General features: G+C 30.0%; 1 protein-coding gene across 1 annotated transcript; it reads right to left on the minus strand.

Annotated features, from left to right (window-relative positions):
• LOC111039613 lies at positions 1-26,245 on the minus strand. Its single transcript, XM_022323197.1, has 6 exons — positions 25,766-26,245; positions 7,909-8,070; positions 7,387-7,557; positions 4,832-5,050; positions 4,443-4,618; positions 1-2,234 (listed from the first exon to the last, which is right to left on the minus strand). Exons 1-6 carry the CDS (start codon positions 25,866-25,868, stop codon positions 2,013-2,015), a joined length of 1,053 nt encoding a protein of 350 aa, XP_022178889.1. The 5' UTR covers positions 25,869-26,245; the 3' UTR covers positions 1-2,012.

Here is a 26,245-nt window from a genome sequence, read left to right on the forward strand (position 1 = left end):
TACAAAGTGAATAAGCATACAATATTCAGCCATTCGCTTCATATGATAAATATAATATTAATTCTAATGGGTTATTGTCTTAATCAATCATTTATGCATCGTTCGTAACGACGCGATGCCTAATAAATATAATATATGACTCGTAATACCACACAAAATGGTAGTATGAATCTATGATACACACAAATAGAATCAATATCAATTTATATTTTATGTTTTAACAGCCCAACTTTAATTTACATTATATTATATTATACCCCTATGTATCATCATTATAATATTATATAAAGTCTTGAAATGTGTATTTGAACTGAAATCATCATAATCGAATTAGAAAATATAATTTTTTTTGTTTGCTTTCACTGACACTTTAATCCGAAATCGCAGTTTCGACGAATGAATAAATTATAATACATAAGTTATAATCTAGTATACATATAATGCCTGTGATGGTTTTTAAAAATCGTTCAACATTGCCACTCGGGTTATTTTTCAATATCGTAAAACGAAATTCTATATTATTCAACAATTATACTAGTGTAGGTAATATTATATTCCAATAATTTTCCTATAATTCCTATTTATAGTTTGTGCTCACACGATTTCTTTCACACTAAATTATTTCATGTTAACTATTAATTAAAATATCAATTATTTATCTTACTTTCTCTCTCTCTATATATATATATATATATATATATGTACATAAATATATATATAGGTAGTATATAGCCATACAGGTAATATAACAGAATAATAACATTAATACATTCATTGATTAATAATAATGCTAATAGTCTCAACATCAACGCAGACACGCACACGATACGCGTTATTCGTATAATATAATAATTATAGGTAGGTAACAATAATCAGAGTTATTATTTTATCATTATTATTAATATCAGCAACACAGTATGTATAAAATACATACCATGCGTTCAAACATATATTGTTTACATGTACAAAACACTTATCTAGAAATTATATAAAAATATTGTTCCCCGTGTGAGGAATATCGTGGAAGTATGAGTTTTGAAAAATTTGAGTATATACGACCCGGCACGGCCATCGCGGTCGATCGCCGCAGGGGATTATTCAAATGGATGACAGTAACACACACGCGCGCACACACACAAGTAAGTGCATCTCATTACTCGCTGCATGACTTGTTTGTGATCTGCTAAATGCGTCACGTCCTTAGGCCAGGGTACGTCTACGGCATACACAATGTATTTGGAACATATATGACTTGGTATTTAAATATATTGTAATTCAATTAAAAATTAAAATCGTCGAATACTCCATATTATACACACTATATATCCAATATTGTATAGGTACACAGTGCCGCTATCGAGTGGCGTTTGACGAGAGACGATAAAAAATCGGTCGGCGAAGTCAGCAGGTACATCGTACATGTATACATAAAATATATAAACAAGACCACCCCTGCGTCACTTTTTCATCACCGATCTGAACGCCATAATCGAATATATAGGTACACATTTTAATTATTAAAAAATGCGAGCATGCGGATTATCGAAGACCAACACAATAGTTGTATATTCGTTGTAACTTGTAATATATGTGCGCATAATACTCGTTATTGTTATGTTTAAAGATTTAAAAATTGTTTTCAGGGGTGCACCCAGGCATGGTACAATCGAGTGGGGCCTTTCGACCAAACCTATCATCTGTATCCATATCGGCTACGCAAAATAAATCTCGGGCAGTGCGAACACCCTCCCATAACTCTACCCCTGCCCCGACCGTTACGACAAGACGTGACGACAAGCCTTTGGCTGACTAACGGTCTCTCCGCGAGCAAAACACATTATATTTTATTACATTATTATAATAGAGAATTTACATCACTTCACCATATTATGCAGACACGCGTATTTAGATCATTGAATTACACAATATACATGGTACGATAATAACATTATTACACATAGTATCGCTCAATAAACATTTCTTATCATACTCGCACGCGCTGCCTAGACGTTTCATCGTGTCCCCTGTGCGTTACTTCCTTCCGGACGTTGTAGAAGCTGTTCCGACGCATCGACTGTGGCCGCCGCGGGTTCCGGACAATTTCCGCTACCTCCACTGCTAATCGTCGCAGCCGAATGATGGACCAGAGCTCTGTGTTCGATGCGGCTTACCGACGACGCTTTCGACTTGTCCTTAGAGTTCAACGTGGTCTGGCTGTTCCTGGAACATTCGTCCTGCAAGGCACGACAAAATGATATCAATAACATATAAAATTAAATATCACATCGTATAGCTGCATAATATGCATATCGATCCGTGAAAATTGGTATTAATAACTATATTATGTTAATTAATTGTATATATGTGTAATAGTAAATAGATGTCATATAAACTCTCAAAGTTATTAATTAACACATTTGATCGGAAAGTAAATTGGAGGTTCAACACAGATTTGATGCGAAATGTCTACGGATTTTGAATTTAATAATGTTCAGTCGTACAGTGCATGTTTAAGCGGATTTTGCAGGGTTTATAAATAAATAATTAATGACTAATATTTTTTACCTTGATGTGGCTTAAAATATTCAACATTTTGGTCTTTGGTCTATTTTAAAAACTTTTTACGTAAAAACAAACTTAATAAAAAAATTTAGATTTCTTTAATTTTTTTTGGTTTTCTCCGTGGTGGATTATAGTAGGTACCTAATAAACTTAAAGAGTTTTAAACAATTTATAATCATAATTTATTTATTTTTTAAAGTTGTAGGTATATGATTACGTATATCACTGCATATACCTAATATATATTTTTTTACAACCCATATTCGATTGAATACTTCAACTTTTGTAAGTGCACATTTTAAAGTTTTACTTTTTTAGCGCTTTAAGTCTTGAAACTTGACTAAGTCCCTCCAAAAATTTCACATGTGCACATGAAGCTATCATCTTGGTATAAAATATTAATATCCTGTAAGGCTTCAACCACCCAACCCCTCTACAACTCATAGTTTTTTCTGGCTAGCTACACCAACGGCACTATTGGCACTGCTGTTTTTTCATCTCAATATAGGTACATAATACATATGATTGGAAATCGTTATTTGACCCATATAAGTATTTTTTTAAGACCTGACAAATGTCTGTGGGCCATCGATAACAATAATATAATATGTTGTATAGATAGACTTATAACGGATTTAACATAAAAACATTGAATGAGCGTTTACATAAGCGCATGACATTTCTCAAATTGTCTCAAAAGTCAAAATTGTTGATGATATATTGTATTATTATGCCACTTTAAACAGTTTAACTATAAACATTATTATTTATTTAATTATTTCGCATTTGAACTATAATAATACGTACATTCAAATGTGTGAAGTTCGATTCAACAAATTATTATAATTACCCGCAGTCCACAGATCTAGAATTGGCCGGCACTTATTGTTCGGAGGGCTTAATAAATTGTATTGATTGTATTATAATACAAATTTGATCAAATTAAATGTAAAAGTTTAAAAACTTAAATAATTATGTTAATTTTGTACCCTAGCTGTAATTAAATTACAAACAGTTTTTATCGTTAATTAACCAAACCGCAACCTCAAGGTTCAATAAAATATGCAAAATACGTGATCTTAAAATAAATTCAAACCTTTGGGAATAATTAAATTTATGCCGAAAAAGTATTTAAGTCAAAACTATACTATAATTACAATTACTGTTTATGTAAAAGTTTAAATGTTTCAATATGGCAATATTTAAAATTACATTTTACAATACATACATGTAAATAGCACGAAGGCCATACTTATAACAATGAAAATGTAATAATTTATGTTTATGTACAACTTCCTTTTACCATCGTAATATATTATAATATAATATGTAACCTTGAATTTCAGTTATAGGCTAGGCGACAATTCATTTTTACGGCATTTACTTCAAAAGCAGAATAAAATAAAAATAAATATTCAGGACCCATACTGGCTGTAGATACTACACAGCACCTAAATATAAAACGTAATTCCTGACTATAGTGAATAAACCTTTGGTCCAGACGAATCATATATAACACAAATTCGTTCAACATCATATTTTAGGGGATTTTAAGATGTTATAGGTAGAGGTACTCTTCGACTCCACGCATATACACATGACGTGCGGCGTTATCCCGATACAATGAAAACCTGCTGTGCAATGTTTAAATAAAACGAATCGTGGTCAGAGTGAAAGGTATAATTTATTACGTTTTGAATTTGTTACGAAAAAGAAGACGTTAATAAGATGAATCGGAATTGTATAGAATATGTAGAAGAATACGACGAAGACAGCTGGAGTTTGAACAATAATAATACCGCGAATTTCATTTCGGATCGGACTTTTCGAGATGTACGTGTAAGTGTGAGTGTACAGGGAATGTTTTTTTTTTTATTTACTTTAGAACTATTTTGTATTAGTTGTTCGGTCGAACAATGACTAGGTGGAGTGCCTTTTGCTTCTCTGTTCTTTGTCGAATGCCTTCTCTGCTGGTCCCTTTGATACCATTTCAAGTTGTATGTTTTCACTGAAGATGTGCTGTGCACAGCTGGATCGCTGCCGGTGCGGCCGTAACCTATATATATCAAAAGAAAAATTGACAATTTGTCATCAATTGATGACTTAAGCATCGCGGCCCTCGGGGTGCTTATATAGTGATCGGCCTGCGTCTGCAGATGCATGCATATAATATGTTATGTGGACGCCGCGATACAATGTAATATAATAATATGTAGCGCATTGTGTACATATTATAATTATGCGCTGCTTGTATATTATGTTTAGGTACCCAATTTTTTCGCCCTTTTTGCCCTGCCCGGCGAGGCCGTTGGTGACTCCGACGTGGACGGCCGGCAAGAGATCAATATGAAAGCAGCTGCCCTGGCAGCTCCTACCCTGCTGGTCTCATCGTCTTTGGCATCCGACTGACCGGCACTGCTTTCGTCTTCTTGTTGGCCGTTGGCCGCCGCAGAGTCTGACGTCCCGTAATGTTTGCTCGAAGACGCCTCTGCAAACAAGCGACAAGATTTAAATGTCTCGGGAAAATATGTTTGCGACTCCTGCGAGACGGGCAAATGGAATCCACCACACATTCATCACACGACGTATACGCATTCATATATAGTTAAGAAATGTTAAGACCTGAATTATACACAGAACATTCATCATTTATTTTTTCTATCTTGAAATCTAGAGTGGTTGTGTGAGGTGTAGGAGCGCTATAAAAAGTTTTTACGCGCTAGCCGGACAAAACTGCTGCAGATGAATGCTGTCACTGCAGGGTTTTCACTATTATGTGACTGTGTATAGTTGACATAATGAAGTACTTCAGGAAAGCGTAGCAACTGCAATATCAAAAGTATTCATAATAATAGCTAATAATTATATTACGTCCAAACTTTCAATCGTATTAAAAGACTAGATAATTAAATTTCAGATGTTTCGAGTAGTTTAACAGTTCACAGCTAACTATATCTGCTGTAACGTTTTTGACATCGTAAACGAAAGGCATATAATGTCAAAAACTTTACGAAAATTAATGAAAAGCAAAATGAACTAAGCAATTTTCAAATATTATATCTCATATTAAATTTATATAAAACAAGGTAAAAACTGCATTATCTAACGACAATTGCAAAGAAATGTGTTAAATAATAACATTATTTTTTTACTGTGGTTTCAATTGTGATTATTTATCAATATATCTTTGAAAAATAGAATAAATGCACAGTAAGAACAATGCCATTTATTTATAAAAAAAAAAATTATTTTTACATTGGTCCGGATTATGTTGAAAATTCCAAGTACCCGTTATCATAACTATGAGGCCTATAATAGATAGTGGGGCATGTGGAATAACCTTGAAAATGAGAATCGAGATAAAATTATTGAATTGTGAGTTGTTGTATAATAACGAGTAATCACTCCAATAATTTTTGTTGTACTTCAGTACTTGTATCACACTACTCAATATTCATACTGACATCTTACATCCAAACAATATACATGTAACTGTATATAAGTGAATCGAGAGTATTAATTAAAATATATACCTACTATGATATGTTTAGTTTTAAAACGCTCAAATAAGATATTAAAAAAATGCTACTAAAATATTATAATATACCATAATACTGTTCTTCATTTCCTGAAAATCTCTAGATTAGAAGAAATTAGTATAATGTACCTAATACTACCTATCTATCGTTAAAGCCGATTACATATTTGACATATTTGATATATTTTATGTTAATATGTATTATGCATTAACGGTTTGCAGCTGTACATTATTATTTATACAAAAATGTAATTGTATATAAGTTTTCCATGAAATGTTATTCGATAGACGGTTCGATATGAGTGAGTGTACGGCTAGTAGAGGTACCCATACCGAGCAGGTACCTATATAGAGACATATTATGTGTAGACAACAATACAACAACGCAACGGTTGGCGTGATGAATGGAAACTCATAGAAACGAAATAATAATCTATGAGGGAAAAAAACGCTGTTTACCTATTTTACCCGCGAAACGAATAAATTCAGGTCTACGAAACGGTGGTGACGAAGTGGGAAAAAATAAATAACAGCCGAGAGAACAGAGCTGATCGTACATCACTGTCTCCACCCCCGCCCTTTTTCATCGCAGCGACCCCGACCCCCATTGTACCTCCCCGACCGTTTACAATTACTCGCCCCCGACACAACGGCGTGCGACGGCGGCGATATAGAGTAGTCGTACAGGCAGGGCACAACGCACACACACGCACATAAAATATATTGAGTATATATGTGTGTGCGTGTGTGTACCACTATAAATAGTGGCGATTGCTGGTCGTTGGCCGATGATGATCGTTGCCACTACGTGAGAGGGTTGTAAAGACGCGTCGGAATGGTACAGCTCATGAATTAATTCACGCAGGTAGACGCACGTATAATACCTACGCCAATCCGTGTAAATAAATACATACGCATCTCTATGAACACACATTATACAACCCATATATACTACCCACCTATAATACAGAGTGATCAGCAGTGTAAGTACGCGTGGGCTGTTGTAGGGGAGGGGAAGACGTCACGGCCCACCCTGTATGCTGCAGTACGTATTTCGTATTATATACACTGTATATATGTATACACACGAGAGGTAAGCGGGAAAACCAGGTGGTCTCTTCCCGACCGAGTGCTCCCCTCCCCTGAGTCTTACCCGCCCTCTCGGCGGGGGAGGAACATCGACCACCCCCCTCCCACATCGTCGACCGACGCGCGCGCGCACACATACACACAAATACACACACACACACACCCGTCACGCCAAAAATCGATAGGAGGCGACCTACTAGTTTGACGTGAGCACAGCAGCTTGTTCGGATATAAGTTGGTGGTCGGGAAATGCCGGGGTCTGGAGGCCGTGGACAGGCGCAGCCCGAAACAGATGAGCGCCGAGAACACTAGCAGGCCGACCACGACGCCGAGCAGAGACGAACCGCCAGCTTTGCCGTCCGAATCGTCTGTAGGATGACAACAACAAACACAAACCATAATAATAAATAATAATAATATATTATACACTCGTATACGAAAATATATCATACGATTATATTATAATACGCCTACGATACGTCGTACTTCACTTACTCACTGACTTATGTCCTGCACTACATTAAAATGCGTGCTCGCACGTGGCTCATATATTTTATAATATACATATATACCGACGTACCTTTTAAACATAAATCATTTTCGGTATTCGTCTTCCATACTAGTATCAGGTATATTACATTATGACCATACGAAATAGACTTTACGTAGGTGTATATAATATTTTATAATAATACACTGTACATAAATAAAACACGCACCTTGGGCGCAAAAACTGCTCCTTGCGTTGGTAGGCCTGGAAACGGTAACGATGTGGTAGCCCTGTTTGCACTTGCATATTGCGTTGTGGTCCACCTGTGCGCACACCGCGTGCTTGTCGTGCAACTGACACGTGTCGTCTTGGAAACACTGTTCTCCCAACCCTACAATCACACAGATGGAACTAAATTAAAGTATCTATTCCCGTATTATACGTATATAGAGACAGCAATTTTGAATTTTCCATAACTAAGTTAATTTAATATCGAATATCTTTCTCGGTTTTATGTTATATTGTACAGATAATATTTATTACCTAATATATTTGAATTTCCCGCCCAAAATAAAGTCTTATGTAACTGTTGACCTAAAACCTATTCCTTTGTACGAGAATCAATTGACAGCTGAACGCCTACTGTATAACATATAAAACGTGAATATATATTTAACGCAATATCTATTTTGATTGAAAAAATAATACATGTGTATAAATGTACACGACAAAAATAAATTTAGGTAGGTAGTATACTAGTATGTACCCACTATTTGGTACACACTATAATTATGCGATGACTGGCGATAGTACGACCTAATAATTGCATTTTTATATCGCAATTTAAAATGCATTGTTCATTGTACATCATAACTGCGTTAGAAAGAATCATTGTTTTGTAACGTCCTGAAAATTGAAATCATGTTGATCAATTTTAAAGTATCGAAATTTAAATTTAGGCTAAAATAAGATAGTCATTATTTAAATATATTAAGTATTTCCCCGTTGAACTGTATCACCTTAAATGTTATTATAAATTCAATTTTACTTTTCAATAAATGTAATTTATATTTATGTACGAACTAAATTTACAAAATATTAGAGAATTTTAATAAATTATATATTTTTTCAATTAATGTAGGTACATAGGGAACGTTTGCTCTAAATTCAAACACAAAGCAAAGTAATATAAGACTTAATTCAGTCATAAAATGAATAAATAATAATTTTATAATCAAATTAAAAAAAAATAATTTTCTTTGAATGCCTAACTAATTTGTTCTTGAAACTTGTAAACACATGTTAGATTTTACTACCAACAAAATAATTGCTCCAATATCTCATTTAGATATTTACGTATAGATATCTCTATGTTTATGTATATAAAAAAAATCGATATTATTTTAAGCAGGCTATAGTAGTTTAAAATGTTCTCTAATACCTACATCTTAAAAGATATTTAATAGAAATGAATCAAAAAAAATTAAATAAATTATAATAATAAAATTGCACAGCTTTATTAATTGAAGTAATAATATTAAGAAATATCAAAAAACAATTAATACTATTCATGTTATTAAAACTTTTACCGATTATTATTTTTGTGAAATGTAGTTACTAATAATATAAAAGAATCTTTTTTGTCATTATATTAGTTTATTTATGTAATATTTTATTTTATTTCGTATTTCTAGTGTAAGTTAATAATTTTCTGAATCTAACACAAGTCTTTCTCATAGAATAAAGTAGATAAATATTTTTTTTATTATTTCGCATGTATTTTATTTATTGTTTAATAAATGGTTATTAATTGAAAAAAAGGATAATATACGAAATAAAAAAGAAATTATATTTTAACATTTATAATTATTTATTTTAATCCATTGAAACCCTCGAATTTTTTTGCTTATTTATGGGCATATTTATCATTATTCATTACAATTAATATTATACCTTTACTTTGTTTTACAACCAGTAAAAACGTGTTGGAATGTACCTACTAAATTGATCAGTTAAACCTAATTTTTTTATATGTTTTATCATTATAATTGTAAACTCAAAAAAATAAAATATAATATTTAAAAGAGTTAAAATTATAAGTATTACTTATATAAAATATAAAAATTAATAAATGAATGAATGAATAAAGTTATAAATATTTACAACAACATATACTGGTTACGCTGTACCTAATTTCTAACTACATATGTATACTGTATGTTAAAGATTCTGAGCAGAGTAATGAATTTATTTGTTTATTGTTTAACAGCATTCATTTTCAAAGCTAATATGATTATCAAATCTTCAGTAGTGATCTCAGTTTACATTGTTTTAAATTTTCACACAAAAACAGTTCAAAAACAAAATTTAAAACCTTAAACTTCAGTTAAGTTGTAGTCAATGTTTAGTTTTAAGCAATTTTACAAATTGGTGATTCACCAAACAGTATTTTAGACTTTAAAATGTATTAATGAAAAATTAATACAAATACAACACGTAGTAGGTATAATATTATGTAATCACGTATCAAAGTAATTAGCATAAAATGCAAATTATGAATTTGTTTAACATTAGAGACCTAACCGAACATGGCTTATAATAATATAATGTTATATGAATATATTACAATTTACAATACAAATAAACGATAGATGATAATGTTAATTGTTAGTCGTAACTCGTAATAGCTAAATAATATTGTTTATATTGTTATTGTACACGCACGCGTATCAAAATTGCCTATTCAATGCGCCGTTGTACAGCTATTATTATGTATAGTTAAAAACAGCCATAGTAGTTACAGCCATTTAAATTATTGTTTAAAGAGTTAGGAATCAATTAAAATGTACACTTCACTATAATATATATAGTTACGATAAATATATAGTAATAACGATGAAATATGTTTACTGTACCAAATTACAAGACACATGAGTTGCAATAAGCGAATGTCAATGTTCAAAACAATAAAATCTAATATTATTCAATCATCGGGCGATTTGTTTTATATTAAATTCCTGTTTTTGGAAAGATAATAATATCGTTCGTAAAAGGAAAAATGAATCATCTATTTGATATTACTACGTTTAGGCTGCCACGCGTGTTTATTGAAACTGTGCAAAACCCTATGTATGTATATGTATATGGTGTATAAATATTATGTTCATATGCGTACCCTGTGACGTACACAGATTAAACAGTTGCGTCAGTTGGTGCCCGTTGGCTTTTGCACATCGATTTTCTATATATTTTATTTTCATATCCCCTCGTTCTCGACTTACACTCACACAAATGTTGTACATTAACGTTCCCAAACTCAGGTTACATTGATTGCTCACGAATACTGTTCTGCAAGGGTGGATATTCGGTCTTTGTAATAAAAATAAATGCCAAAAGGAACAACACTCACCCACACTCACACATTTATTAATTTATAAAAATGTATACGGGACGAAGCGGAGGCCAGTTGATTTTTAATATTGTATTTCATTATTTCTCTGATTGATAGGACAATAAATTATTGTTCACACAATAGAATATAATATACACTGCTTTATTTTAAAAACATTTTTACTATCATTAAACAGTAATTTTCACGATAAATGTTTTTTTACTCGGTTAGTTAATTTTATTACATTTTAAAGTTATAAGTATTAACATTTTTAGTTGAACAATGTGACATATATTAGTTCTTCATAATGGTGGTATATTCATCTAAGCTTTAAATAGTAGGTACTTAATTTTAATCAAAGACAACTTTACTGGTTTGAAATTTTAGAAAATAGAATCGGATCGTGAAATTATAAATTAATGTTATTATTTAAAAAAGTAAAAAATTACAAATTTTCAATGATTTATTCAAATAAGATATGTAAAAAAATGTAGAAAAAGATTGTTAAGTGCACTCAATATGGGTACCTATATTATATCTATAACACTTTTCTCTCGGTCTTAAATGTAAATGTCGCAAATACATAAATTCTAGCGAAAAACTTTGCCTACTCTCTCATATAGTCACGTAAATATGTGGAAAATGTAGTTCGAAACATTTTGTAACAAAAACAGCGGGGTAGTAATATTCTAGTAATTACGTTTTATCATTTAAATGGCGGAAAATCGTTTACCAGCATAATAATGATTATAACACTGTTAAAGTTTTCTATAGGTACACAGCAATAATGTATATGGACTATAAAATATCAACATATGTATACCAACGTATAATTATGTGCGTGACGTGACATGCAGTTTAACGTACATTTTATCGATCATTGAGTATTTGATATTATTGAGCACGAGAAACTTATGTTCAAATAACATAGCTTACAGGTTCCTGATGAAAAACTTAAACATAACATAAATGTATAAAATATATACTACGCTCATATATATTTAGTGTTGTAATAGCTTATGAATAAATAATAATTTTAAACGGATTAATTCATAATTTGTAATAGTTTAATAAGTATTAGGTAGGTACCTATAAAGTGGTGTAGTTAATTTAAATTTAAAACAGAATACTTAATTAATAATAATAACTATACTACTTCAGGTAAAGTTGATGGATATATTAGGTAGTAGGTACACAAACCATACAACCAAAACACTACATTTCTATAAAATATTTAGAGAAACTATAATAGACCTTTATTTACTTATAAAAATGAAAACTTATAAATTATAAGATGTAACTACTAAACAACTAAACGATTTTTTCAAAAATATTTGTTGGTATGAATCAAATCATCTATTTTTTAAAATTTTTTTTTGACTTACTATTGTTTTAAATAAAAATGATCACGAAAAGAAAACAATTTTTCAAGAAGTCAATATATTTTATTGTAGTTTTGCTCATACTTCGTACCAATCAAAATAATATTAATAATGTTAGAATCAAACTAATAACAATATCGATTTAAATTAAAAATATACCTTACTAACTATTAATTACTATATTTTGTAAATTTTGTTTGTATTTGTGAAAATAAGCCCCAATTATTTATTAATCTACCAAGTAATTCAACTCAAAAAAGATTTTCAATTAGTTATTTGATAAAAATGTATCTAAATAATTCTATCCAGCGAGAGAACAGCACGACGAAAAACGGTCCTTACTCTGTGCATCGCCATTCCCCACGTGATACCCTGACATAGTGGAGCAGGTCTCTATCGCAGGGTGTAGAGTGGCGATGAGCAGAATCGACATTTTTTCTCGAAATCATATTAACCATCATAATATTATATATTATCAAATGTACAATGATTATTAAATGTATTTCTATATTACTGATTTGGTCAAGAGGGTGGTCAACAATCTCGACTCGACAACTATTTAAAGTAAATGCTTAAATATGGTTATGTACCAATAAGTATATTTTGTTCGCTGTTATAAGTTTTTCCGAAGTTCATATTATGGAATAATAATATTTTATCATAATATTATGTTCCATCTTCCATGATGCATATCTAAACACAAGTATCAAATTTTACTTGTGTACTATCTCAGTTTGCACTCAACTTTGTCGCATATATACGCCATAAAATGCTTCCTCCGATGTCGGATACCATCAACTGTATGATTTACGTTGTGATTTGCTGCAAGTACACTGTCCTGAATATCATACTATTACACAGCAGAAGTTAAGTAGGACGTAGGTACATAGGTACGTTATTCATTCAGTTATTTATATAATATAGTATATTATATGACATTTACATTTTCGTGATATGACTCTCCAGCCTTCGTAATATAAAGTGTTATCTCGTTTAAAAGGTACGTTTCCCATTAACAAAACATGTTTCGTTCAGTTACGAATAAATCCAAATATATTTAAAGCGCCTTAATCATAATTACTTGAAACGACTGCAGTAAGAGGAGGCGTGAATAATAAATAGGAAATACTATTTTTTTTTTGAACCTTGACTTAGCAAAATGTTTCAAAGATGTAATCGAACGGTTTAAATAAAAAATAATCGACCTGTAAGAGATAATTTGGATTATTTCAAACACTAATAATTTATTATACGTCAATATTTTGACCGTAGGTATTTCGTCCCATTAGACAGCGCTTACTGTTTATTACATATCACATTTTTCTTTTGCGAGATTTTACCAGTTTAAACCAAAACTCATGTGTGTAGTACTTACCTATTATATTCAGATATTAATTATAGTAAATTATAAAATAGATTAATATTAATTAGTATAATTTTCAATTCATTGTAGTCTTCATATCTTCCAAACATATTCTTATAGCCTATTAAATCCTAAGTACATAAAGTTTAATAACACAAACTAATCGTTTGTATATCATTTCGTTTATATATTTCATAGTTTTCAAAAAAATGATCTGCTTAACAATTTAATTTATGAATTTTTGGTTCTCATTTGTTAGGGCCATTCGGAGGGTGATTTCTCAGTTCACCGACAATCAGTCTTCACTTCATATTAATAAAATCGACAAAATGTATTATTTATATAAATTCAAAAATACCGTAAATAATAATAATAATAAATATAATGTAATTGTAATATAATAATTTGATTATGTTTTTTGGACATAACAACTATATTTAAATTGTTTAATAATACACGACCGCCACAAATATCTACGAATTTATACTGCATATATTAGTACTCGTTGTTTCCACGTTTTCGGTCTATTCCGTGAATACGATAACGTTTATTGTTCATTTCAAGTAAATCCTAATTTTTTTCCGACTTAACTTTAAACAATTCCATAACGGACTTAAAGGCAGCAAAAATAAAAGGCATACGTTGTATGTGTATGTTGTATACTTGTACGTACCTTGATGTTATGTGTATGTGTAGGTATAATATTTATTTAATAATAATATGTTCTTTGCGATACCTAATGCTCAAATCCACGCAGGAAAATATTACTACAAGCTAAAATCACAAATTTTATTTGAAAACTGCCGTAAATTTTTCAGTTATTTCATTAATATTATACTATAAATAGATACCTACTACCTGTGTCAATTATTGTCTCGAGATAGCTATCTCTTGTTAAACAAGGTTCACAAAGTATGTCGACAGTGTTGTAATAATATTCCAAGAAGAACTTAAACCATATCTTAAAATATTGACCGTCATTGATGGCGAATTGAGCATTTTTCTAAAACCATTAAAAACTGTGTTCTTGGTTGAAAAATCTAATGTTGGCGAACTGGGTTAAACCGTTCTAAGGGGTATTCCGACTCCTCATGGGGTACAACGGAATCATTTTGCACACAAGTCGCATTTTCCGTTTTAGAAAAATGTCTAGGGCCTCCTAAACATTTTTAAACGAGTCAGATAATAATATTTACCTAAATATCATGATTGAAATTATAATTAAAACTATTCAGCGATACCGCTTTAACCTTAACATTTATAAAATCTGTTACTTTATGAAATATCAACAATACAATTTTATTTCGTCTTTGTATAATATCTTTTAATTTTATTATATTTTATTATATACATATAGTCATTCGTTTATTACTTTGAATGTCCAATATTTTAGTTATTACCTACTTATTAACTGTCAAGTGTGATACAGGTAATATTGTTTTCAGTGTTATTTTTTAATTTTACCAATATTATTAAATTGAATGATCTTTGTTGATGATTTTTCGTTAGTTTTTGTTAGATGTCAAGAACAATACTGGGAAATAATTCCTACTTTTCACTCCCCAAATGGTACTAGATGAAGATTCTAGGCAGTAGAATGTGGGTAGAATGAGGGCAACTACCCTCAATGTTGAAAATTGAATCAAATTCAATGCAGCTCTTAGATGTCACACCAGACTCCGAAATTCTTGTTAGTTTATATAAGAAATCTTAGTAGATACCTAACTAAAAATATGACATTTCGGCTTTAAGTATACCTGCTTAAAATTATAAAAATTAAAATATAAATAATTAAAACAAAGCGGTATTAAGGTGCAAGGGGGATGCATTATTGTTAAACCATCCCTTACATATAATATGTATATAGTATATATGTTTCATGTATTAATTCTGGTTTGGATGTATTATTATTAGAATTCAATTTTATCCTTATATAAACTATAAAGTATATATACATGATATATACACATAAATTAGTACACATATAATATAAACACATAAACTGCTTAGTCATCCGTGTATTTCGGCCGATATAATGCTAAATGTATTCATTGTTTGAACAATAACAGTCGATTTACAAACATTTATTTCGTGGGCATCGTTACATGTTAACAATTACAATTTATGCATGACCTAAAATGGTCAAGCTATATTAACAGAGGCTTATTGGTTAAACTAATCATAAATTAGGTATATTAATACCTACTTCAATACTTTTGTTATTAATCAGTAATGTAATTATTGAAATAATTACAGCTTATATTTGTATAGCTAAAGTATAATTTATAATAACGTTTTTAAACGGTCAACGGGTGGTCAAATATAATAATCATTATAATGTCAAATTTCAAATATTGAAAAAACCTTAATGATGCAAAATAGATTCTTCGAAATGAATGTATAATTTAGTCTTGTTAATCTACTATAGGTACTTATCATTTAATTTATTAAATATCAATACAATTGATCATTATATACTATTTTGTTTTGTTTTATATTTTGTAACAAACCAACATAACGTGCGATGTATGTAATTCTGATGCAGTAATATAACATGTAACAAGGGAGGAATGAGAAATAATTTTACTGATATGTCATGATGGTAAACTAAAAATTGTTGAAAACAACCAACAGAAAATTTTGCGTACATTAGAACCATTCAAATAAGTTTCCAGGGTGCTATTATGTAGTTTGTATCAATTTTATGGATTCGTTAATAAAATTATTACATATGGTCCAATCGTTTTTTTATGGGTCACAAAAAAACCGGATCTTGAGGCGTGCGCAGGGGCCTTGTTTTCCAGAAATAACAAAGATAAATACAAATCATAATGATACTTGGTACACGCTGGTAGTGACGATAAACGAAATGAAAAATATATAGGTATCACTTACGTATATGCAATAATTTTAAATACAATGAAGATAAATTGGTAGCTGCAATAAAGTTGCTAGAGAAACATGAAGTGATAACAAACAAATTGAAGTTAACCTGGGCGATAAAATGCTTCACGTTTGGCTTTAGCGTTAAAAAGATTTTGATATACAAAGAATTTTTGAAAAATTTCGTAACATATTAAAGAAGTTTACAGTAATACCTGTCACAAGCTGTACATCTGAGCGATCATTTTATAAATTAACTAAACTGAAGTGCAAACTAAGAAGTATTATGCTTCAAGAAAGATTAAAGAACTTAATGTTAACTTAACTACAGAACAAGAAATGGCTATAAATTTAAATCTTGAAGTCAAAAATTCTAACCAACGCAGAATGGTGTTGTGACCAATTATAATTTGTATTAAATTTATTTTGTCGTTTTTTATTTATATAGACTATGTTTTTGTTTATTTGTACAACTTATGTGATCCTATGTATTACTCAAACCATATTTGTATTTTTTTTACCAGAATTGTAGATTCACTGGATACTTCAATAATTCCACTAAAGGTGACTGTAATAATCAATGATCATTGTCAGGCATTATCTAGACACATTTTTCATATATCTCATCTAAATAACTAATAAATGATTCATCTATTATCTTGTCGAGATAATAAAAGCGATAATTTTTTTAAATTGTCTAGATGTTAGAGATAACTATTTTTGTACAATATTTATTGATACAATCTCACTGCACTGAGATGACATGAACCACGAAAATAATTTGGCACTGTGATTAGCTGATTTTTACTGTTAGTAGACGGTATAAAACAATATTACCATATGACCATACTCTGATAACATCTGTTAGTTGTCATAGTATACTTATTTGATTTTCGTTAAATTCTCATATATTTCTCTATTAATCTATTCCATTAGTTCATTATATTCTCTTAATAACAGACGGTATTTTTTAATGAAGTAGATAAGAAAAAAATAGTATTGATATTGACTTCCGTTATGGAAGATTTATATTCGATGGATATTTCTATCCACTGTAAAAGTTACAAGTTACAACTCTTAACAGACAATTAATTTAAACTTAGTTTTGTACAAGAGTTTGTAGGCTATTTTATCAATTATTAATACCTATTCAAAATTTTCCTGAAGTTCAACATTTTAAAAAGCCAAAGTTTTTATTTGAGGTTCTTTAAAAGTTTGCACTTGACAAAATCAGTATTTCTACATTCATTTTAAAAAGATATATTAAAAACCATACTTTCGCTGGGTTAAAGCAGTTTTTACTTCCATAACTTCAGTTTTTAATTAAATTCAAAAAACTGTAATTTTAAAGTTTGATAAAATAATTTATAAAAAAAAGTGATTTCTTAACTCTATCGTCGTTCATTTTTATGATTTTGAACCTTTTAAAATGTATAAGAAGTGGAAATTTTCTGCAATAATTAGCTATTATTTACAATAGTAATCATTGAAACAGCAAAACAATATAACTTAGAATCACTAATTGTTTCATTAAGAACTTTCCTGAAAAGATTACAAAAACGTTGAAATCGTAAGAATAACAAAATTTAAAGCTTTCATTAATTATTGTAATTTCTTATTATAAAAACATCAACGTATAATACAGAAAGCATAACAAGTATTTCAATTAACAAAAGTATTCATTGAGAAATATATAAATTTAATTCAATTTCCCCTTTGTATCATTCCCTATAGTCTATATTGGATGCCTGTTGGTATTATTGTATTAATGTAAAGAATGAAAATATAAATGTCCTCTTATTTATCATACTATTATATTCGTAGTAGTATTTGTTCTACATTGTTTTAATATAGTATAACAGCGGCTATCAACTAATGGTACACGGGAAAATCACAGGTATGATGTGCAAAAATAATTTGAATAATTATTATTATTTAACATTATGTGTTAAGATAAGTAGCTAAATAAAAATGTCTACGATAGTCGATAATAACTTGCTTGATTATATAAATAATAGCGGTGCGCGTTTTTTCTAGTGGTACTTGAACATTTTTAAAATTTCTAGATGGTATTGTGATAAAAAAAAAATTGAGAACTGCTGGTGTAGAGGGACAACAACCACTTTATTTAAATGATATGTATGTTTTAATTAGGACTACAGACTGTTGAGCAGCGGTTCTCAAACTTTTTTCCTTGTACCACCCATGTGTATTATTAATCTGTCGCGTACCACTTATGTCTGTTTCCATGTTCAAATGCAATTAGAAATATTCATTTATTTACTCTCCGTTCTACCACTTTGTGGCCCTTTTGCGTACCTTCAAGAAGTCTTCCGCGTACCATAGTTTGAGAATTACTGCCGTAGAGGCATCATTTCTAAATAAGTATATTATTAGTACCGACATCAAGAAACCTAAACACTCAATGAAGAGATATGCTCAGTGACGTAACTGAGGGGTCAAAGATGCTGCGTTTTGGTGCTCACGAAAACTTGGAGCCCTTGTGCAATACTCTTGCTGAAGTAAATTTAACTCGGGAAAATAAGATAATGAAAAATAATTAACTTTTTTCGAGTTAAATTTGTTTTCATCTATATTTCGTAGTAGTTCTAGTGTGCACATTGTTAAAGATGTATCAAATATTTTTTGTATTTAATAATAATCTTATGTAGATTGTAGGTACAATAATTAGAATAATAAAATATAAGTAAATTTTTAATTTTATCAGACAAAAATGTTTTACATGTGTTGTTAGGTGTTTTAAAATACATGAAATAAGCCGTTTTACGGTAAAATCATAAAAACAATTTTCGTGGCTCATTTTTAATATTTCTCGAGATGGGGTGCTGGTTCAATGTGTTACATCACTGAATATAACTAATAAAAGCTGTATAAGCAATGTATCAACTTAACTTATATGTATACAACCTATACAACTAACTCATATTTTGTCGTGTAAAACTAATTAATTTATTAAAATACTTCTTATTAATTATAATTTAAAAAAAATTAAATATAATTTGTATTGATATAGAAATTCTATTTAATAAGAAGTCATCGTTGTTTGAGATTAATTAAAACATTTAAAATCATTAAAATTTTAAAAAAACAGGCTGTCAAAAATAATATTAAAGACTGTGAAAACGCGTAATCTTCTATGAAATGTCTACTGAATTTTAATTAACTATTCGAAAAAAACGGTATATATGCGTCTATAATAATTACATTTATTTCATTTATTTGTATTCATTCATTTGGGTTTACCGCGGATTACTCTCTTCTTAATTAATCTTTTGTTCATACACTAACACTATGAATCGCTCTTCACCCATGTATACATATACAAGCCATGTACCCACTTATCCCAATAATAAATCTTATTACTTTTCCCGATACCTACAATTAATAGGTTTATGAAGTAGGTACACATAGTTTTTACTGTTCTTTGATATTTCTTTTTGAATTCTCGTTTGTACATTCATACATTCAATTTAATTTGATGTTTAAGGAATAAGAAACTTGTTTGGTTTTTTTCTAATACTGTAAAAATATTTTAGTTTATATTTTTACACAATATATGCGAATAGGTGCTGGAAAAGTAGACTTTAAAATAACATATTGTATTGATCATACATTTTCAAATTAATAATAATTTAATTTGTTTTTAAATATAAGTATATACCGCGGTATTATTGTAAAACGTATAAAACATTTTTCAAGTATTCCAATAACACAGATATATTACAATATTTTATTTAAAATTTAAAACGCAAATTCTACTAAAACTACAAACGAACAATTTTAATTATATTATACAATTCATATAATATATTTCAGAATAATCCATAAAGCTCAATGTGTTGCCCAAATTATTTTTATAAATACTTCAAATTCAAAATGCACTATTATACTCGTCAAAATAAATATAGGTTAGGTAGGTTATTATTAAATAATATTTATATTAAATCATAAATAATAATTTTAAAAAATGACCGAATTTTAAATGGAACCGTAACAAATCTTAAAATAAGACTGTAAGAGTAGAGGATTTTCAACTTTTACAATTTAAGGAGTATAAAAATGTAATAGTCTGTAAATTTCAGTGTAGGTAATACATATTTTTCTTAACTATATTTCCTCTAAATGTATAGGTTTACAATCTGATCAACTGAACTAATATTCAATCATAATTTTCGACAGTAAATACGTTGTAAAGATAAACTATCCAACATGATAATAAAAAACTGAATAGTTAAGGGACCTGAGTTGTTTATTAACAATTTGTTGTTTAGATTCTTGTACATACACATGTTACACATACATAAGGTTTAGAGGGTAAGTCTATGTAAAGTTTGAGTAAATTCAATTCAGAATATTGTGTTTGCTTTTTGTAAACAATGCAGATATGTTGCTCTTATGTGCTTTTGTGATACTATAATATATATTATTTGGTTTAGGAATTTAACAAATATTAAACTACAATATTAATAATACAAGACCTGCTCGATTTTACATTACTAATATTTTACTCATATTACCATAATTACTATAGTTACTGAATTAACCAGTGGTGTAGCCAGGTTTATGAAGGGGGAGGAGTTAAGTATAAATTAAACTATTTTTTTTAAGTTTTCGTGTATAAATAATGTAATACAAATAATACATTTATTAGGGTGGGAAAGCAATATTGAGGTGTGGGGTTAAACACCTAGGCCCCCTTGCCTAAGCAACCGGAACTAAACATTCGTTTTTTTTAAATGTAAGTCAAAGTTTTTTTTTTAAAAGGCAAAAAATATTGTCTTATGAATTGTAGATGATATTATTAAAATATATAAACGAAAAATAAGACAGATGCGAGGTATTATAAAGAACTGCATACACACAGTGATTTACGACTAACATGCGGAGTAAAAAGTATGATATTTGCCAAACACTGAAATACTTAGGAAAAATATATATTCTGGAATACAGAAAGAGTCTGATGTACGAGTTTAATAACTACCTAAACATGTTAGATATATATTATTATATATTATATATTTGTTGAATTTTAAATCCAAGGTAATCCTAAGCGTATAACAGCTTAAAAAATATTTGTGTTTGCAAAATATTTCCATAGAAATTAAATGTATGCCTAAAGCAAAGCTCTTTTTTTAGAAAAACGATGCGCCTCTGAAGACTAAAATTTGTTTTTTTTATTTTGTTATCATGGGACGTTTTCATAATTGTCACCAATAGCAGAGTTTTTTTTTAATTTTACGTTATTAATCTATTATACAATGTACGATGTAGTACTCGTTATAATTTAATTTCGAATTGGTTCCTATAATATTGAAGATGACGTATTGGTATTATATACGTTGTCTTATACATCGGTAGTACATTTAACTCAATATTTAAGCATTTGAGACACAGTTAACTTTGAGCATGTCTGTATAATATTATATGTTTGAAGAAAATAATTTTTTGTGAATTGATTTAAGGATCAACCATCGTTTCTATGTTTTATTTCAAAATTCAAAATCATTAATTTAACTGAAGACCTCCAACTTTCTTACTGATCCAGCAGACATAGACAATGTTTGTAAAATATGTATCTGTATCAACACCAAATATTAAGAATACAATTACCACTTATTAACTGTAAAACATTTATAATTAGATACACATAAACAAATTCAAAAGACAAATAGGTTTTTTAAGATTATAACCGAAACACTCGCAGTTAACTAATTAAAACATTTTTTCAACTTAATAGCAAACAAGTTAAAAAGAATATATTATACTCAAATTTCAAGAACATATGTCATATTGTTGTATTAAACGTAAGTACCATCAACATGAATATCATATAACACAACCTTTTATCTTTTACCTAGTACGGTTTTTTTTTGTTTCATATTAATAAAATAATCCATTCTGTGAAATGCTGTATGGTACCTAAATTGAAATATATCAACTTCACATTAAAAAACATGGTATGGCATAAAATTAAATACAACAGGTGGCCATAAATTGTTATGTTTGCAAAAGTCAAGAGAATACTCATACATTTTAAAATATCAAATAACAACACGTAACGGGATATCATCAATTCATCAATGGATGTTTTCTCTGCTCAAGCTACCCAATGTTACCTATAACTTATAAGAAAGCTCCCAAATACTCTTTGTAAAAATTAATTTACAGATTGCATTTAACTTAGTAAAAACAAAACAAAAAAAAGTATAAATACAATCAACAATTATTTCGCAACATTTAAAATGAAAAATATGTATTATTTTGTAATGAAAGTACTCGTATATTATTTTGTTACATAAAATTTAATTACATTTGATCATGATATTAAATTTATTTGTGATTAAAAAACATATTTTAAAAACTATTTCAATGGGGATTAAAAATAATGTGATTAAAAAGGCTTAAGGTACATTAAAATATAATGACATTCACTTTAAAAAATTCAATTTAATTCAATTTTTATATATATCCATTTCCACAGTAAATTATTAACAAGTGAATATTCTTAAATTACATAAGGTAATGTAGTTACAATACTAAAAAAATTATTTTGATCAATATTTAATATGGATAAAAAAAAAGAGTGGATTTTAAAATGTTACATCGACCAATAAACCAAACAACTTGCTTAATTTAAAGTATCATTAAAAAATCAGGTCTTTTTATTTCAGAAGACAGGTATGAGATAAACCTAAGTTTCTTCTGTGCATCTAGTCGAGCATATAGGCATTCCTTTGATATCAGTAATATAAACATTATTATAATATATTTATAATAGTATTAGTTATTACTTATTAGTAACAAAAACATTAAAAATTGTTTAACATAAAAGCGGGTCATCCGGTCATCTGTAATATGTATTGTTTATGTTGGAAGGTGCATATACAGCGGTTAATTCATTTTTGATGGGTTTATATGATGACCAATGGCCATACATAAATGATTACCCTTCAAGGGTAATTTGGTCATTGCGAGAGTGTACGAGTGGTGTGCTCAACCATGTGAAATGTCATTTGTTTATGTCCATGTTCGTGGGTTTAGTTTTTGACAAATTGTATCCAGCATTGTTACAAGAGTAGTGCAAGACCATGATTTCAGTCTAAATTAGGCTATTCACAAAAATACAACAGCAAGCCCATTACCCAATACCATCGTGCAATAAATTACTTAGAATTACATGCCTTACAGGATAACGTAACATTCAACAACCGACAATATATTTTAGTCATACTAAGTATATAAGTATATAAATATACAATATACTAAAAATTCAAAAATCATAAATTTATATTTTGGTTTAACTATAATAATTACGAACACCAATTTTTCAGACCAATAAAATCAACATAAATAAATATTTGATGTTGGCATAAATATATTATGTTCATAATTTACACTCTAGCCATAATCCTAAAGTTTTTCCAAAGCTGACAATCATTAATTTATGCATCTTTTGTCCAAGACAAAATGATGTATGCTAAGTGAATATTTAGAAAGAAGCTATATATAATAGTATCATAATTATCAACAAAAATAAAACGAGAACTTTTTTAAATTACGATATTCCTATTTTCTGGCTGATATATCTATAATACGTCTAAGATAACCGATCGAGGATCAATTGTAATATTCAATATAATCACTTTAGTCCATAAATTATAATGTTAATCTACATAATATATAAATTAAATAAAAAATAAAAATGTATACCTACCCACTTAAAACTTAATATTTATGTGTCCGTAACAAAAATTAAATATTTAGAAATATTAATCCACTATCATGCATCTACTTTGGGTATATAATAATTTATTGCCATGATCAACAGTCGTAAATAATATATATTATATGACCAGCACTAAAGGATTATATAAATTAAGTATAAACTAAAGTAGTTATCGGTAGGTAACTATTGATCTTACTTAAGCAAACATCCGGATACGGTTCGTCACCGAGCGGTGAACTTAAGTATACTTCATTACTAAGTATAATATAATAATGAGGTATAAATTAAATTTGTTGATTTTTCACCGGAAATTATTTAACAGCGATTAGATTGTTTTTAAATAAGAGGAAATTTGATAGGTTTATCAAAATGTAATATAATATATTCAGTATACAATAACGCAAAGCATCGAGTTTGAGATGTAAAAATAAAAAAAAATCTTTTCCCTTTATTTCAATCATCAAAATCATGTTAGTATAATACGGGTTAATTCAAAAGTCTTCACCCGATTTCAAAAATTCAAATTCGTTTAAAAATTTACTCATATTTGCATTACAATTAAAATAAACTAATTTTTACTTATTTTATAGCAATGGCTTTTAGATTTTCACATTGCTTTTGAATTATACCTACTCATCTACAGAAGAACGTAGTAAAAGTCGTGGACTAATGTAACTTTTTCAGGACTGTATCCTTTGTACTTTACTTAATTCGCTTAGTCTTAGAGATTATTATCCATCAAAAACTATATTATGAACAATATTAATATACTTCTGGTTATAAAATTCAAAAATTCGTTATCATTTGCTAAGATTAATATATTTTAAAGTTCACTGCATTAGAAAGAAAAATAGATACTAGATATTTGTGTGCCAATAAACAGGAAAATAAATAATATAGGTAGTTTAAACTGAAAGAAGATTTTCTCCAAGCGGAACATTTCATTTAGGAAACGATGAGTGGGTATTCTGTAACCAAATGGATCATCCCACAATAATATGCATGGCATAAACTCGTACAGGTAGATCTGTTGGGTTAACGGAGGGTAGGGTGGACCGATCAGAGTTTACATATATACGTACTATAATATAGTATAATATAGTATAATATATAACACGCGCAGTGTGCGTCATTGACCCGCGGACCTGGGAGCTTAAAAGCTGTGAGGGGGGGGAGGGGGGGTTCGAGTCGGTCGAACGCTGCAGCGGAGGTGATTGGGTTGGTGGCACGTTGGCGTGAGCCTGCGGGGAGGTCTGACGGACGATCCTCGCCGGGACAAGCGAGGCGGACGGGACGGGACATGACGGACGGAAGTGCTACCTGTTTGTGCAGTGTCGTTGTTCGCGGTGTTGACGCGTTGATCGGCCAGCGCGCACGCGCACAACAAACACATCCATCGGATCCGTCTGGCGGCCAACTGCATCTCATGTCGTCGGCTCGTCGTGGTGATTGCCGCGGCTGCGACGTCCGCTTCGTCGGCGGGATGTCGTACAGGCACGGACGACTCGATATAAATATACGATACCCAGGTATATGGTCTGAGTGCGAGTTATCAAACGACGGAAATGAAGGCAGCCAGTCGGCGGTCTGGCCGTCGGTTCGTCGACCTGCAGCAGACACGACCCGATGACCGGATATCTTAATGCAGTGGAGAAGGCGCTGACCGGCGAATTATTACTTAAACAATAGCGTGACAACAATGAAGGATTGATAAAGATCAAGACGGAACTCTGCTGCAGACGGTGTGTGGCTTGCGGACAGCGCCGGAGACGTGTCGGCGAAGGACTGCTGCCGTCGGTG

This window comes from Myzus persicae, unplaced genomic scaffold, assembly GCF_001856785.1.
Source record: "Myzus persicae strain clone G006 unplaced genomic scaffold, MPER_G0061.0, whole genome shotgun sequence".
Taxonomy (NCBI): Eukaryota; Metazoa; Arthropoda; class Insecta; order Hemiptera; family Aphididae; genus Myzus; species Myzus persicae.